Source organism: Mus pahari, unplaced genomic scaffold (genome assembly GCF_900095145.1).
Source record: "Mus pahari unplaced genomic scaffold, PAHARI_EIJ_v1.1 scaffold_6532_1, whole genome shotgun sequence".
Classification (NCBI taxonomy): domain Eukaryota; kingdom Metazoa; phylum Chordata; class Mammalia; order Rodentia; family Muridae; genus Mus; species Mus pahari.
Window position 1 is genome coordinate 34,794 of NW_018393904.1, and position 15,203 is coordinate 49,996.

The 15,203-nt window shown below is 45.2% G+C and overlaps 1 protein-coding gene across 2 annotated transcripts in view; it reads left to right on the plus strand.

Moving 5' to 3' along the window:
• LOC110315792 (pregnancy-specific glycoprotein 22-like) overlaps positions 1 to 15,203 on the plus strand; it is a 42,765-nt gene that overhangs the window by 1,218 nt on the left and 26,344 nt on the right. Inside the window, exons 2-5 of one of the 2 annotated variants that reach the window (XM_021189763.1) lie at positions 570 to 926; positions 3,795 to 4,154; positions 5,371 to 5,730; positions 9,322 to 9,602. In XM_021189763.1, the coding sequence (XP_021045422.1) occupies positions 570 to 926; positions 3,795 to 4,154; positions 5,371 to 5,730; positions 9,322 to 9,602 (1,358 nt within the window). Of the gene's footprint in view, positions 1 to 569; positions 927 to 3,794; positions 4,155 to 5,094; positions 5,140 to 5,370; positions 5,731 to 9,321; positions 9,603 to 15,203 lie in introns of those variants that run through there. The other variant, XM_021189760.1, reaches the window with a different exon arrangement.

Below are 15,203 nucleotides of genomic sequence, written 5' to 3' on the forward strand. Positions count from 1 at the left end.
TCTCTCTCTCTCTCTCTCTCTCTCTCTCTCTCTCTCTCTCTTTCTCTCTCTCTCTTCCTTCCCTCCTCCCTTCCTTATTTTCTTCCTTCCTTCTTTACTTTCTTCCTGTTTCCTTTGTTTTTACCCTTTCTCTTCACCCTCATTATTTTCAGGAACTGAACATTCCAAAAAAGATAATTCCAATGGCTGTCTTCACAAAGCCTTTTCTAGTGAACCAGAAATCAGAGTATTCAGAGGAGAGAATCAATGGTTTAATAGAACTGAAATAAAATATAAAACAATTCAGAAAGTGAGGATTGTGCGCAGGAGTGGAGGCGTAGGAGTAAGAGGAAGAGGAGGAGGCTGTTAGAGAGTTCATTCTCTTCACAACAGACACTCTTTATATGAAGAGTGATATGGGGACACCTGAGTAGAGGATTCCACAGAGCAGAAATGACATCCTGTGAGCCTCTGAGGGCATGGAGGTCATGCTGCTCATGTCCATTATTAGCACACCCCTACCTATAGGCATAAGCTGAGGGATACTCATACCTGATCATGATTGGTGGCTTATTTCTCTTCCCTTCTAGCCTCTCTCTTGACCTGCTGGCTCCTGTCCACCACCGCCAGAGTCACCATCCATTCACCACTCCAAGTGGTTGAAGGAGAAAGTGTTCTTCTACAAGTTGACAATCTGCCAGAGAATCTTCTAGCCTTTTCCTGGTACAGAGGCCTGACAAATTGGAAGCTTGCAATCGCACTGCATTTACTGGACTATAACACAAGTATGACAGGGCCTGACTACAGCGATAGAGAAATATTGTACAGCGACGGGTCCCTATGGATCCAAAATGTCACCCAGGAGGACACAGGATATTATACTCTTCGAACCAAAAGTAAGCATGGAGAACTGGTATCAAATACATCCACATTCCTTCACGTGTACTGTAAGTAATTCTTTATGAACTCTAGGTGCTGGGTTGGGTCCTTCCACTAGGCATAGAAATATCAGGCCTGACCTATGTCTCCTTTTCCTCTGTATTTTGTCTCCATTTTGGAGCTTGAAAATTTAGAGCAGAACACACATGGTGGAGAACAATGTCAGTTGGGCAGAATCTTTCCTTTGATTTAACCTTGGAGAAACCTGAATGCAGGGTGTGCAAATCAGCCAAGGACATCAGCCTCTGTCTAGACTCTTGGGGTCCTTCATAGGAAACCATCCTTGAGAAAGTTCTTGAGGGAAGAAAGAAGGGCCTGTGGAAGCCATGGGCATTTTACAGAGTTGAGTTCCAGAAACCCCTGGTTCCACACCTCTGTTCCAGCCTCAACTCCTGTTGGCCCTGAGAAGCTTTGTGCTTGGGTTGGATCTTGACTTTCTGTCTGCAGAGTAGAATGCTTGTTGTAGTCAATGTCTTGCTCCATGTGGAACCATCTTAGTCATCTTAGTGACCCAGAGGGAGACCACAGCAGGGCATTAACCCATTGTACTGATGGGCTTAAGAGCCTTCCAGAAAGGCCAGGGTCCCATCAGGGAGGGAGAGAAGACACAGATCCTACTGATAAGTTCTTTTCTTTTGGGGTCAGTTCATTCTTTCCTATAAGCAAATGGGACAGGCTGCAATGGTGGACAGTTCCCCAGACAAGAGCTGCAGTTATCACAGTGAAGAGCAGACATAGCCTGTTGACACTCAAGGAATCCTAATAAACCTATTTGCCTGAGTCAGGGCCTCACCTTGTATCTTGTCTTTTATCTCTTGCCTGTATACCTGGAAGTCACTGTCATAGTCTCCTTAGATCTTTTAGCTGCTTTCTGTACCTGTTACCCTGTCAGCGGTTCATGTTCTCATTCCAGACATGTATTTTCTCTTGGAATGAAAAGGTGTCCTACGGGAATTATTTAGACAGAGTTTTAAGGCATCTCAGAAAGGCCAGTGAGCACAGGGACCACATAAGATACAGCTCAGCCTGCAGAGGAAGTGTGAGCACCATCTTGAAACCCTGCATGAGATGATGGAGCCCATAGCATCCATTCTAGGACTCTGGTCACATCCTCCCACACACTCAGGCTGTGGGCTCCTAAAACTTCTGCTCCTGGGCCTTTCTCCTCCTTCAGTATTCTGCCTGGTGCCTTCAGTGAAAATGATCTGTCCTCTTCCCCACTCACCCCTCAGCTGGTCCCTTTGGATCCCTCACACACATCTGTCTTCTTCCTCCTGAGAGCAAATCCCATTGTTCCAGAGCACTGAGAACACAGGGCAGACTGGGTGCCCATCTGGGATTCTGCGTTGCTCAGAGAGTGCAGGGGCTAGCTCTTTGTTGCTGACCGACCCAGGATAAGAACACAATTGAGGGCTACCCCTGGTTGAGCTGCTGTTGTCTCAGTGCTCAGAGATACTCAGAAGGTTGTCAGTCACTGTGTACTCTGGAGGGCTTAAACAGAAAGAGTCAAGAGGAGAGGGTTGGTGGGTAGTCCATAGACTGCACAGGGTAGAGAACACAGAGCTACCCACCCACAGCCCATGGCCTTCTGCAAGATGCTTCTGTCTGGGAGGAGCCTGAGGCTATATGAGGAATGAGGGAGCTGGGCTGTACCAGATATTATACAGATAGAGGACATATTAGGCCAGAATCCAGGGAAGCTCCCTGTGTACTCTCTGCAAATTTTGTATCACCTATCTGGGCCTCCTGATCTTGGGTGAGGAGCCCACACTTTACAGAGTGTAAGCTGAGAGGACTCAGCTATTCTTTGGAGTTTCCTCAGGAACTCAATGACCTGAGAGGAGTCTCAGGGTTTGTAGGAGAGAAGCCACAGTGGGACAGACATTCAACAGCAGCAGCAGCAGCAGCAGCAGGAGATTCTTGGTGAAGAAGTAGGGGGAGGAGGAGAGTGTTGTCACCAACAGTTAATCAGCATGAGCACAGTGTTCTCAAAACTGATGTTCTCAGATGAGATGTCCCAAATAACCCCCCCCCCCTTGGTGTTGATCAATGACATGGCTCTGGATATCTGCGTTTACTTTCCTGTCTGACAACATTTGAAGCAGTGAATACAAGTTTTCTTCTGACCTGCACCTAGGGAAGGTGTCCTGCAACCACCACCACCCACTGAGAAACACCCATACAGAAAGGCATGATCTCCTGGGCAAGTGTTTGCCTGCACATGCATTCCCCCTGAATATAACAGAACAAAAACAAACAAACAAACAAAAAACAAACGTAATGAAATTATTGAACACTGCGCCACAAACATATGAATGTGACCATTATCTTATATGGTCCTGAGACATCATTCATTCATTCAATCATTCATTTTTTTCCCCACAGATATCTAATGTGTTTTAGGCAGACTTTCTCTAAGAAAAACATGAGCACACTATTGATTCTTACAGTTCTCTAGTCCTAGTGGACTGGAAGACAGAGCAGTGACTAAAGCTAGAAGGTGAATCATGTGTTGGAGTGAACTATTAAAGGAACAGAAGCACAGCAGAAGAGTCAGAGCGTGAAGCCAGGTCTGCTGGGGAAGAGGTCAGGAGGCAGAACTCCAACCCCATCTACACTGAGTGTGAGCAGGGATCTGAGGGGAATGAAGCAGGGCCATGTAGACGCCTATCCACGGAGAGAGCACCATACAGAGGAAATGACAAGTGAGGGACATGGAGCACAGGGAGGTAATGTGGTGACCACCACCAAGTAGAGCAGGGAGACCCTCACCTACACACCCCAGCTGAGCTATGGACACAGCTGCTCAGGACCCAGGGTGCCATCTTAGTCAAATAAAAAAGTCCTAATATTGATGGATCTCTCTTCCCTTCTAGCCTCTCATTTCACCTGTGGGCGTCCTTCCTTCCCTGCCAAGCTCACTATTGAATCAGTGCCGCTCAGCGTTGCTGAAGGAGAAAGCGTTCTTCTCCGTGTTCACAATCTTCCAGAGNATCTTCAATTATTTTTCTGGTACCAAGGGGTGATTTTGATTAACAAGGCTGAGATTGTCCGACACAGAACACTCAAGAATTTAAGTGATCCAGGCCCTGCCCACAGCGGTAGAGAGACAGTGTTCAGCAATGGGTCCCTGCTGCTCCAGAATGTCACCTGGAAAGACACCGGATTTTACACCCTACAAACTCTGAGTAGATACCAGAAAATGGAATTAGCACACATTTACCTTCAGGTGGACAGTAAGTGATTCTCTGTGATCGTTCAGTGCTGGGTAGAGCTTCTACCAAGAGCACTATCACTGCTAGCATGGACTGCCTCCTGTCTGCAATTTTTTTCCCCACTTTAGGGTTTGACCCATGTGCAGGACACACATTCAGGAGAGAAATGCCCATGGGTAAGACTCTGCTTTCTGATACCCCCTTGTATATCAGAGGACCTAAGATTCCAGAATGCTCTGTCTGTTGAGGGTCTTGCAATGCACACGAGGAAAGTGTGTAATTCGTATGGAATGGTGAGCACCTGGAAGCTCTGGCCCTTGTTGTCTGTCACAGTATTGATTAAAAATACCCTAGATTACATTTTTACAGGACTTGACACTTACTCCTGCTCTGTGCACACAGTGAACAATGGTTTTTCATTGTCTATATCAATCCAGTGTATTTATTATCACTAAACAGAGTTTCATAATAAACAAAACTTCACAAAACAAAAAACATCAGAAGAAACTAAAGTAACCCAGCATAGTTTTAGACAGAATGGAAAGGTGCTGCTTCCTCCCTGTGTACTCACATTTTGCTCATCCTGGTTTTAGTTCACATGGGACCATGAGCCCAGGAGTGGAAATGCTCACAGTGGACTGATTCCTCCCATATCAATCACCAGTTAAAAGATGTGCTATAGACCTGCCTAGTGGCCATTCTGGTATTTGTGCTTTCAGTTGAGGCTCCCTGTTTAAAATGACTCTGTCTTGTGTCAAGTTGACAAAAAGCCTGGCAGCATAATTCCTGGGCCTGCTAAGAAGGGCAGCCTGCTCCAAGCCCTCACCCAGCCCTAGTCCTGGGGGCTGCCGGCAGAGCAGGAAGATCATGTGGAAAATGAGGTTAAAGGTTGAGTGCAGGTACAAAGGAAATGAGAGAAGTCAGAAAGTGAATATGCAGGGTGTGCAGTGACCAAGGTCAGAGGGAGGCATCATCTCAAAGCACAGTGTGCATGAGTGTGTGCAGTGTCTGACTGAGGGCAGTGAGGGGGCAGCCATGGAGACACTGAGGAGAGAGCTCCATGCAGAGGAAATGATAGATTCTGTCACACTAAAGCCATGTTGTTGACTTCTACCAGGTGGGATAGACACACTCACATGCCTGTCTATGCTGAGTGAAGAATCCATCTGCTCAGGATGTAGGTCACCATCTTTCCACCAAGCACAATGATTCCATGTGATGATCTTTCTCGTTCCAGCCTCCCTTTACCCGTGCTGTGACACTCTTCACTCTGTCCAACTCAGGATCGATCCAGTGACTCGGCATGCTGCTGAAGGAGAAAGTATTTTTCTCCAAGTCCATAATGTGCCAAAAGATCCACAAGCCTTTTCCTGGTACAAAGGTGTAGATAGCACTCCATACTTTAAAATTGTAGAATATAGCAAAGCAAGGTATTCCATGCTCATTGGGCAATCATACAGCCGAAGAGAGATTGGATACCTTAATGGATCCCTGCTGCTCCAGGATCTGACTGAGAAAGACTCTGGGTTGTACACACTAATAACAGTAGACAGCAATGTGAAAGTTGAAACAGTGCACGTGCAAATCAATGTCCACAGTAAGTGACTTTCCATGGCTTCCAACTGCTGGGTGTGGCTTACTCTATTTCATAATTGGACTCTGAGGAATGGTTTGTGCCTGCTCTCTCCTCCACTGCATTTTGTCCTCACATTGGCATGTGGGCACTTACTGCCATGAGCACATGGGGTGCAACTTCCTACTCTGCCTGCAGCCCCCAGAACTAGTACTGGGTGAGGCACTAGATCAGAACCTGTCACCTGTCTTTTCATGCAGAATTACCCATCCTGTGCTGAATAAACTCAGCCCAAGGAAGCAAGACTCTGCCCTGACCTTTATGCCCCTTACCATTGCTGTATCCTTGATGTAGAGTCCATGTGTATCAGATAAGCCCTAGCTGAGGAAGCTGTGGAGTCCCCACACAGAGCACCGGGAGGTCTGAATGTAAATCTCTGGATGTAACTCTGTGACTGCAGGTGACACTGGGAAATGTTTATGTTATTAGTTGGCTTTGGATTCCTGTTACAGCTGACATAGTACCAGTCATGGCATGTGTCACCATCCAGTGCACTGCCATGAGAGCCACTGTTATGATAGTTCCCATGAACATCTTCCACAGACACTCATCCAGGAATGCATTGCTGGAGAGGACAATCAGGGTTCCCAGGCCATAAACTAGCTGTTTGGATGGCCTTATGAGACTTCACAGCAAGGCCAGTTTCTCCAACATGATGGATAATGGACACAGGTCCTTCTGGCAAGCATTTGTCCTTTGATGTGTAGCTCCTGGAATTCTCTCCTGCATGCAAACAATTTCAGACTTGCTACCTTAAGAGCACCCAGAATGAGGTGCAATTCCGTTCCTGCACACTAGATGGTGAAGTAACTCAGCCCAAGACCTCAGAGTCTGCCCAGTCTCCTGGGGCTCTTGCCATGTTCTAAATGGCAGAAAACTCAGCAAAGCAATTCCAGGAGCTATGCACTTAGGGTTTAGCCTCACTCCATCCCTCATCTAATGATCTCATGTTCTCCTGGGCAGACTATTTATTTATTTATTTATTATTTATTTATTTATTATTTTCTTTATTTACATTTCCAATGCTATCCCAAAAGTTATACCCCACCCCTGCCCCTGCTCCCCTACCCACCCACTCCCACTACTTGACCCTGGCCTTCCCCTGTGCTGGGTCATATAAAGTTTGCAAGACCAAGGGGCCTCTCTTCCCAATGATGGCTGATTAGGCCACCTTCTGCTACATACGCAGCTAGAGACTCAAGCTCAGGGGGTACTGGTTAGTTCATATTGTTGTTGCACCTACAGGGTTGCAGCCCCCTACAACTCCTTGGGTACTTTCTCTAGCTCCTCCATTTCTCCTGGGCAGTCTTTCAGACCCACTAAGCACATTACTCTGTCAGCACATTCTGTGTTACCAGGTTCCTGACTCTCCCTGGCATATCCCATAGGGAATCACCTCGACAGAGGATAACTGCCTCCCAGGAAGGACATGGGCAGAACCTAGGTGAGGCTCAGGTAGCACAGGATGCTGAGAGTCCCTCTGAAACTCTCCCTAGGTTTATGTGGTCACTGTCCTCTCTCTGGGGTCTAGGTGACCTCTTGCTTCAAAGTCACAAGAAACTCCCTACACAATTACTCCTGGGTCTCATAACAATGTACCTTGACTGGTGACTCCAGTGAGCATGGGTCCGTTCCTTTCCTAGACATCAGTCACCAGGCTCTTTTCCAGTCCTTACAGGCATCTCTGTCATCTTCCTGTAGGGAGTAGATTCCCCAGCATTGAGAACAAAGGACAGCTTAGGATCCTGTGTCATAAAGGACACATTGGGAGAACATAACAAGGGCAGTCCTATGGTGAGCTGTTGCTGCCCCAGGGTACAGAGATGATTATCAGCTTTGTGTTTGACCCCATCCCTGACAACCCTCAGCAACACCCTGGGAAGGGCTCCTGCCTGGGTAGAGGCAGATTTCAGAGGGAGGAAGACTTCTGTGCTTGAGGGCAGTGCTGGAGCAAATGCTGTTCTCCACAGAGGGAGGGCAGAGCAGGCTGCTGCAAATATGGTGGGCCACTGTGTACTCTGCAATGCTTGCAGTTCATGGTAGTGTCTCCTGCTCACTGGTGAGGAGGACAGTGCCTGGCTGTGTGGGAGGAGGGGAGCTCAGAGACTTATTGGAATCTCCTAAGGCAGAAGGATGAGGAAGGGTTTCTCAAGTTGACCTCTGACCTCCATCTAGGTGCTGTGACCTGCCCATAAGCATACACTCAGGATAGTGTACACCTGCATCTGCAGACACAGCCATACTCATGTCTACTCCATACACCTCTGTGTGATAATTCACGCTGGAGTTTTAACCAGTGTCAGTAGCTCCAAATATGAGAATTTCATTAGCACCTGGACATGCAAAATCTTTGGACATGTGCCTATCTACCCACACACATCTGAGCCTGTGTATGCATTGGACCTTCTCATAATATCAAATTGGATTTTTTTCTAACAAAGCCTTATGTGTAATGGGCTGGAAGACAGATAAGGAAGGCCTAAAGTGAAGTCAGGTACTGACTGGACCAGAATGGTGGTTGGGATGTAAAAACCCTGGGTGTCTATTGGAAGGAAAAAATTGAGAGGAAGTTTGCCTGCAGCCCACATCTTCTAAGGGAGAACAGGCTTGTGAGGACAGTGAGGGTGGAGACAGACGAGGATAGATATCCCCACAGAGGAAGCAACATACAATTAGGTCCACCTAGGGTATGGAGGTCATTGGTTCCCTCCCTCTGACTTGTGCAGACACTCCCACCCACCTCCACCGAGTGATCTAAGCTTCTCTGGTCATATAACCCTGTCTTTTCACCAAGACAAAGGTCTCAATATTGATGTATTCGTCACTTTCTCTTCTATCTTCCCTTTCAGTTCCGCATCCCTCCATGGTCCAGCTCACTACTGAATCAGTAAGAGGAGCATCAGGAAGCCAAGGATCCAGAATCATCTCTAGTTGTCCCCGGAGAGCTTCTCCTCAGGGCTAGCATTGAACTTCCTGCCAGAGCTGACAGGGAACAAGGCTTGGCTGACTGTCCAAGTCCCATAGGCTGTAGGATCAGCTGTGCACCACCATGACAGCTGCAGTAATATAGGTCACCTGTGCACCTCCCTCTCCTGAGTCTTATTGGAGAGGTGCAAGGACAGAAGCCAAGTGTTCTGATGGACTAGGGAGACTCAGAGAAAAATAATGTCCCCAAGGGAAGGGACAGTGGTGACAGTTCTCCAGGCAGCTCCTTACCCTTAGGAATGCAGCCTAGGTTAAGTGGAACAGATGCTGCTGATGAGAGCAGCTCCCCCATCGCCAGGTCAGAACTTTGCTCATACCTAATTTTAACTAATAGTCAATGCAATGATCATGCACAGAGTGTCCTACTTCAGGTAAACTAATACACATCAACCTCAGTGGCTGAAGCAGGATCATACAGTTTGTAGGTTGCAGATGCAAAGCTCAAGTTATATCTATAGTCACAGCTCCAATTTCTCCTTCCTAAATGCTTTATTCAGTGTGAGCTATAGAGGGGCTTTTGACCTGTCTGAAAGATGAATGTCATTTGGTCCCCCCTCTATTTCTTTGCAGAGCTTCTGACACAGCCTGTCCTGAGAGTCTCAGACAGCACAGTTAGAGTACAGAGCTCAGTGGTCTTCACTTGCTTCTCAGAAAACACCGGGATCTCCATCCGTTGGCTCTTCAACAATCAGAGTCTGCAGCTCACAGAGAGGATGACCCTGTCCCCATCAAAGTGCCAACTCAGGATACATGCTGTGAGGAAGGAGGATGCTGGAGAGTATCAATGTGAGGTCTTCAACCCAGCCAGCTCAAAGACCAGTCTCCCAGTCAGCCTGACTGTGATGAATTAGTGACCCCACCTCTCATGCTATAGCAGAGTGGTGGCATTTTTGTATTGAGATGCCCACATCTACCCACCCCTGCCTGTTACAGATTTCCATTCATTCTCATGGTCAGTTATCCATCTCTCCTATCCTTCTCCACACCTGATCCTGAACCCCACCATTTTCTCCCACATCCCTTCTCCTACCCAGTTCCCTCCCTCCATCTGCCTCCACCAACTATTTTTCCCCCTTCTACACGAGATTCAGACATCCTCCTTTGGCCTTCCAACTTGTTTTGCTTCTTTGTTTCAGTAAATTGTAGTGTGTGAATCTTGTACTTTTTGGCTAATATCCACTTATCAATGAGTATATACCATGCATGCCATTTTGGGACTTGGTTACCTCACTCAGGATGTTATTCTCAAGTTCCATCCATGTGTCTTCAAATTAATGATAGTCTATAGTATTCTGAACAAATATTAAAAGTCCAAAGTTCAACTTTTTTCATGATTTGTCTCATCACTTAACTGTAATCCAGAAAGCAAAACAGAAAACCAGCTGGGCAGATTCCAAACACTGCATCTCAATGTCTGATATCAAAGTGGTTTTCATTTGTGCACTCCTTTTTCATCTGTGTTTCTCAAACAACCTTCTTTCTCCTGGACTGCTTAATCTCCTTGTTAGCAGCTTTCTTCAACAGATAGCCAATAGATGTAGCATCTCTAAGATTTTGGGGTCTCCAAGGCAGCATCAGTGTTACAGCTTCTTGTTTCAAAGTCTGGGATCCATACATGGTCTTCTGGGCTCCTCCAAATGACTAGCATCACTTCTCCAGCTTTGTTCTTTGTAGCAATATAAGCTCAGGTTGATCTTCTCCACTGCTGCTGCTCTTCTTGGTGACAATCCTATGGTTCTGGCATATCCAATTCACTGGGGTCTTGCCCTGCCCTGCAAGTAGGCTTCATCAGTAGCCTCTTATAGCCGCTCTTCATGGTGCCAAGCCTCAAATGCTTTGCCTGACCTCATCAGTCCTTGGCTGTGGACTGTAACTGTTGTTGTACGTTCAGTAATGACCTTCCATGGCCTCTCATAGTGACAAGTCTCAGATGCTATTCATGACCCCTTTATGCCTTCCAAACCAGTACCACCTGGGTGACTCTTCCCTATTACCAATTATAGATGTAGCACATTGTAGAACATCGGCTATCTCTGGAACATAGTATCCCAACCCACGGGACAGTTATTCCATGGTCCTCAAGGGGGATCCCAAACCTATATTTAAATGGGAATAAAAGGAGAGATGGAGACCATGCATGTGCTTGTCACAGTCTCATTTACTAAAGGAAAAGGCTCAGGTTTTATACAATACAGAGAGGGGTTAGGAAGTGATCAAAAGAGGCACAGTGAAGGACAAATGAGGAGGCTAATTGGGAGTTTGAAACTTTTAGTGATTTATCTCAGTTCCTTGGTGTCACTGCTCTGGAACATCGGGCAGCTTATCTCAGAGTCCAAATTCTTCTAACAGACCAAGGTGACAGCTCTGGAATATAAGAAGACTCCCTCAGTCCTTGATGCTTGCTTAGGGGCAGAATCTTGCTGATTCCCATGAAACAGCCTTGAGGGGAGTGGGGGCAACTGGCTCTTAACAAAGAACTATATGGCTCTCAGCTGCATGCTGTAAAAATGCCTGGGCTGTGAGATGCCTGGGTTGTAAGATGCCTGGGTTTTCTCAACCTGGTCTCCAACAACATAGCTCTTTGTGCTCTCAGTAAACACTCCCCTGAAGATTTCAGCTCAGTGATGCTGGTCTTTTCTTAATCACTGCTAATTTCTTAGCTCCTGCTAACCAGCATCAATTGTCTCAGTAGTCCCTTCTATTTTTCACACTAAAACCAGAGCTACATGGCTGAAGCTGCTATGTTCTGCTGATTCCTGCCCCCCCCTTATTCTATTAACAGTGTTCTCTTTTCTGACTCCCTCTCTGCCTAAGCTTGACTTTCTTGGCACTGTCTCTGTAGATTGACCTTGAATTCAGAGATCTGCATGGCTCCCTTCTCCTGTAATGCTGAGATTAAAGTTATATATCACCATGCCAGGATTTAAGCTTTTCTTTACCTATAACTTTGTCCTGGTCTGGACTTGGACTCAATAATCTGTTTGGCATTGTATCCTGTGTTTGAAGGTGTTTCACTATTCGTGGATATAAACTTAGCTGGGTAGGATCTTGTTCCCAAATCTCTTAATCTGTTATCTCCTAGAACATAGAATTCAATTCCCTTTCACTTCCTGGTGCCCTTTTAATAAATGAACCAAAGATTTCATTGTTTTCCTCTGTCAGCTTCCTATGCTTGTTTAAAATTCTCTTCATGAGATGAAACCAGTTAACAAAGTCTATGATGGGCATTTCTGATTCTTTCTTTGTCAATGCAATTAATCTGAGTCTCTTCACCTTAGTCTCAGGCAGACTCCTTAGACAATGTCATCCAGTTGCTATATTCTTCACCAAAATATCACAAAACAATCTTTACACTATGTACTGAAATTCTTCTCTGAATCCTCTTGGTCCAGGTCAGTACAGTTCAAATTCCTACCAGCAACAAAATCTTCCACATACCTATTAGGATGGCCCATTAATCCCCATTTAAATCATTCCACTGCTTTTCAAATCCAAAGTCCCTAAATCCACATTCTTCAAAGCATGGTCAGTCCTATCACTTCATTACCGCACTCCTGGTACCAACTTCTTAGGGTTTTAATGCCATGAACAGACTTTACAAGATATTCCAACTTATAGTAAGGACACATGCTCCACTATGTTCATAACAGCCTTATTTATAATAGCCAGAGCTGGAAAGAACCCAGATGTCCCTCAACAGAGGAATGGATACAGAAAATGTGGTACATTTACACAATGGAATACTACTCAGCTATTGAAAACAATGAATTTATGAAATTCTTAGGCAAATGGATCGATCTGGAGGGTATCATTCTTAGTGAGTTAACCCAATCACAAAAGAACTCACATGATATGCACTCACTGATAAGTGGATATTAGCCCAGAAACTTAGAATACCGAAGATACAATTTGTAAAACACATGAAACTCAAGAAGAACAAAGACCAAAATCTGGACACTTCTCCCCTTCTTAGAATTGGGAACAAAACACCCATGGAAGGAGTTACAGAGACAAAGTTTGGAGCTGAGATGAAAGGATGGACCATTCAGAAACTGCCCCACCCAGGGGTCCATCCCATAATCAGCCACCAAATGCAGACACTATTGCATGCACCAGCAAGATTTTGCTGAAAGGACCCTGATATAGCTGTCTCTTGTGAAGCTATGCCAGTGCTTGGCAAACACAGTAGTGGATAGTCACAGTCAGCTATTGCATGGAACATAGGGCCTCCAATAGAGGAGCTTGAGAAAGTACCCAAGGAGCTGAACGGGTCTGCAACCCTATAGGTGGAACAACACTATGAACTAACCAGTACCCCCAGAGCTCGTGTCTCTAGTTGCATATGTAAGAGAAGATGGTCTAGTCAGCCATCATTGGGAAGAGAGGCCCCTTGGTCTTGCAAATTTTATATACCCTAATACAGAGGAACACCAGGGCCAAGAAGTGGGAATGGGTGGTTATGGAAGCGGGGGGTGGGTGGGAGAGGGTATAGGGAACTTCGGGGATAGCATTTGAAATGTAAATGAAGTAAATACCTAATAAAAATTGCAAAAAATTATACCATATTTTCTGTATACATTCCTCTGTTGAGGAACGTCTGGTTTCTTTCCAGATTCTGGCCATTATAAATAAGGCTGCTATGACCATAGTCGAGCATGTGTCCTTATTACCAGTTGGAACATTTTCTGGGTATATGCCCAGGAGTGGTATTGCTGGATCTTTCATTAGTACTATGTCCAATTTTCTGAGGAACTCCCAGACTGATTTCCAGAGTGGTTGTACTAGCTCGCAATCCCACCATCAATCCTTTCTCATCACATCCTTGCCAGCATCTGCTGTGACCAGAGTTTTTCATCTTAGTCATTCTGACTGGTGTGAGGAAGAATCTTAGGGTTGCTTTGATTTGCATTTTCCTGATGATTAAGGATGTTGAACATTTTTCAGGTGCTTCTCAGCCATTTGGTATTCTTCAGTTGAGAATTCTTTGTTTAGCTATGTACCCCATTTTTAATGGGGTTATTTGATTTTCTGGAGGCTAGCTTCTTGAGTTCTTTGTATATATTGGTTATTTGCCACGGAATTGGCTCAGTTGGCCCCTCTCAATCCATGGGAATCAAGGTTTCATATAGATGTGCATAGAGTCAGCAAGAATGGGGTGACAAACAGATGTGACACAGGGGAGTGTGTGCGGGGTCTGAATGTATTGTTCAAACACCAGACTTTTTTATACAGAAGAAAAAGAAGAAAAGCCAGGTGAACACATCCACCAAATTACAGTGACACAAAACAAAAAGAATGAATACATCAAAACATGGTGGGAACCAGGCCTCCTTTACCACTTAATTAAAAAGATCAGCTAAACTCCAGAGCCAGGTGAATGCTCTGATGTAATGGTAGTCTATTGTTAAACCCACCACCAGGGGTTCTTTAGTAAATACCTAATTATGCTATAGCTCTGGGCCTAGTGAAGTAACCTATATCAGGGGAATTCCCTTCCACTAACACCTTCAGTGACAACCCACTTATTTGCTTGGACATTGTGTATTCCTGTGTTTGGGTGTGACTCGGCTATTGTCCTAAGTAATTACTATGCCAACTAGTCCTGAGCTTTTCTAGCTCTGTTCTTTGTAATGCCTAATTAGTTTCACTGTCTCTACTAGAAGTGAATTTGAATGTTACTGAATAGGTAATATTCTGAATATTCTTACTGAATTCCAAGCTCACTGTTGGCTTCAAGAATTTTCTAGGAACCATTGGAACACTGGTGGAGGCTTAGATATGTCAAGAAAATCAATTCTTAAAGGCACTGATAATAAAACAATACTGAAAGAGAGCACTTGGATCCATACACCAGACTAACGTGGGGGCAGGGTTTGAGTGTACAGACTATAGGAATGCCAAGTTTCCAGGAGGCATAGTTTCCTTGGAACTCTGCCTCATGAGTGTTTCAAGGCCTTTCAGCCTGTCAAGCAGACTTCACTAGAATGGGCATAGCAGATATTAGTCCTATATCTGATTTAGGATTGGCAAAGATCCTTTCCTAATCTGTTGTTGGCCTTGTCTTATTGACAGTGTCTTTTGCCTTATGGAAGCTTTGCAATTTTATGAAGTCTCATTTGTTTCAGTCTTACAGCACAAGCCATTGCTGTTCTGTTCTGAAAATTTTCCCCTGTGCCCATATCTTCTAGGCTTTTCTCCAATTCCTCCTCTATAAGTTTCAGTGTCTCTGGTTATATGTGGAGTTCCTTAATCCACTTAGACTTGAACTTTGTACAAGGAGATAAGAATGGCTCAATTCACATTCTTCTACATGATAACAGCCAGTTTAGCCAGCACCATTTGTTGAAAAGGCTGTCTTTTTTTCCACTGAATGGTTTTAGCTCTCTTGTCAAAGATCAAGTGACTATAGGTGTGTGTGTTGGAGACCAGGTTGAGAAAACCCAGGCATCTTA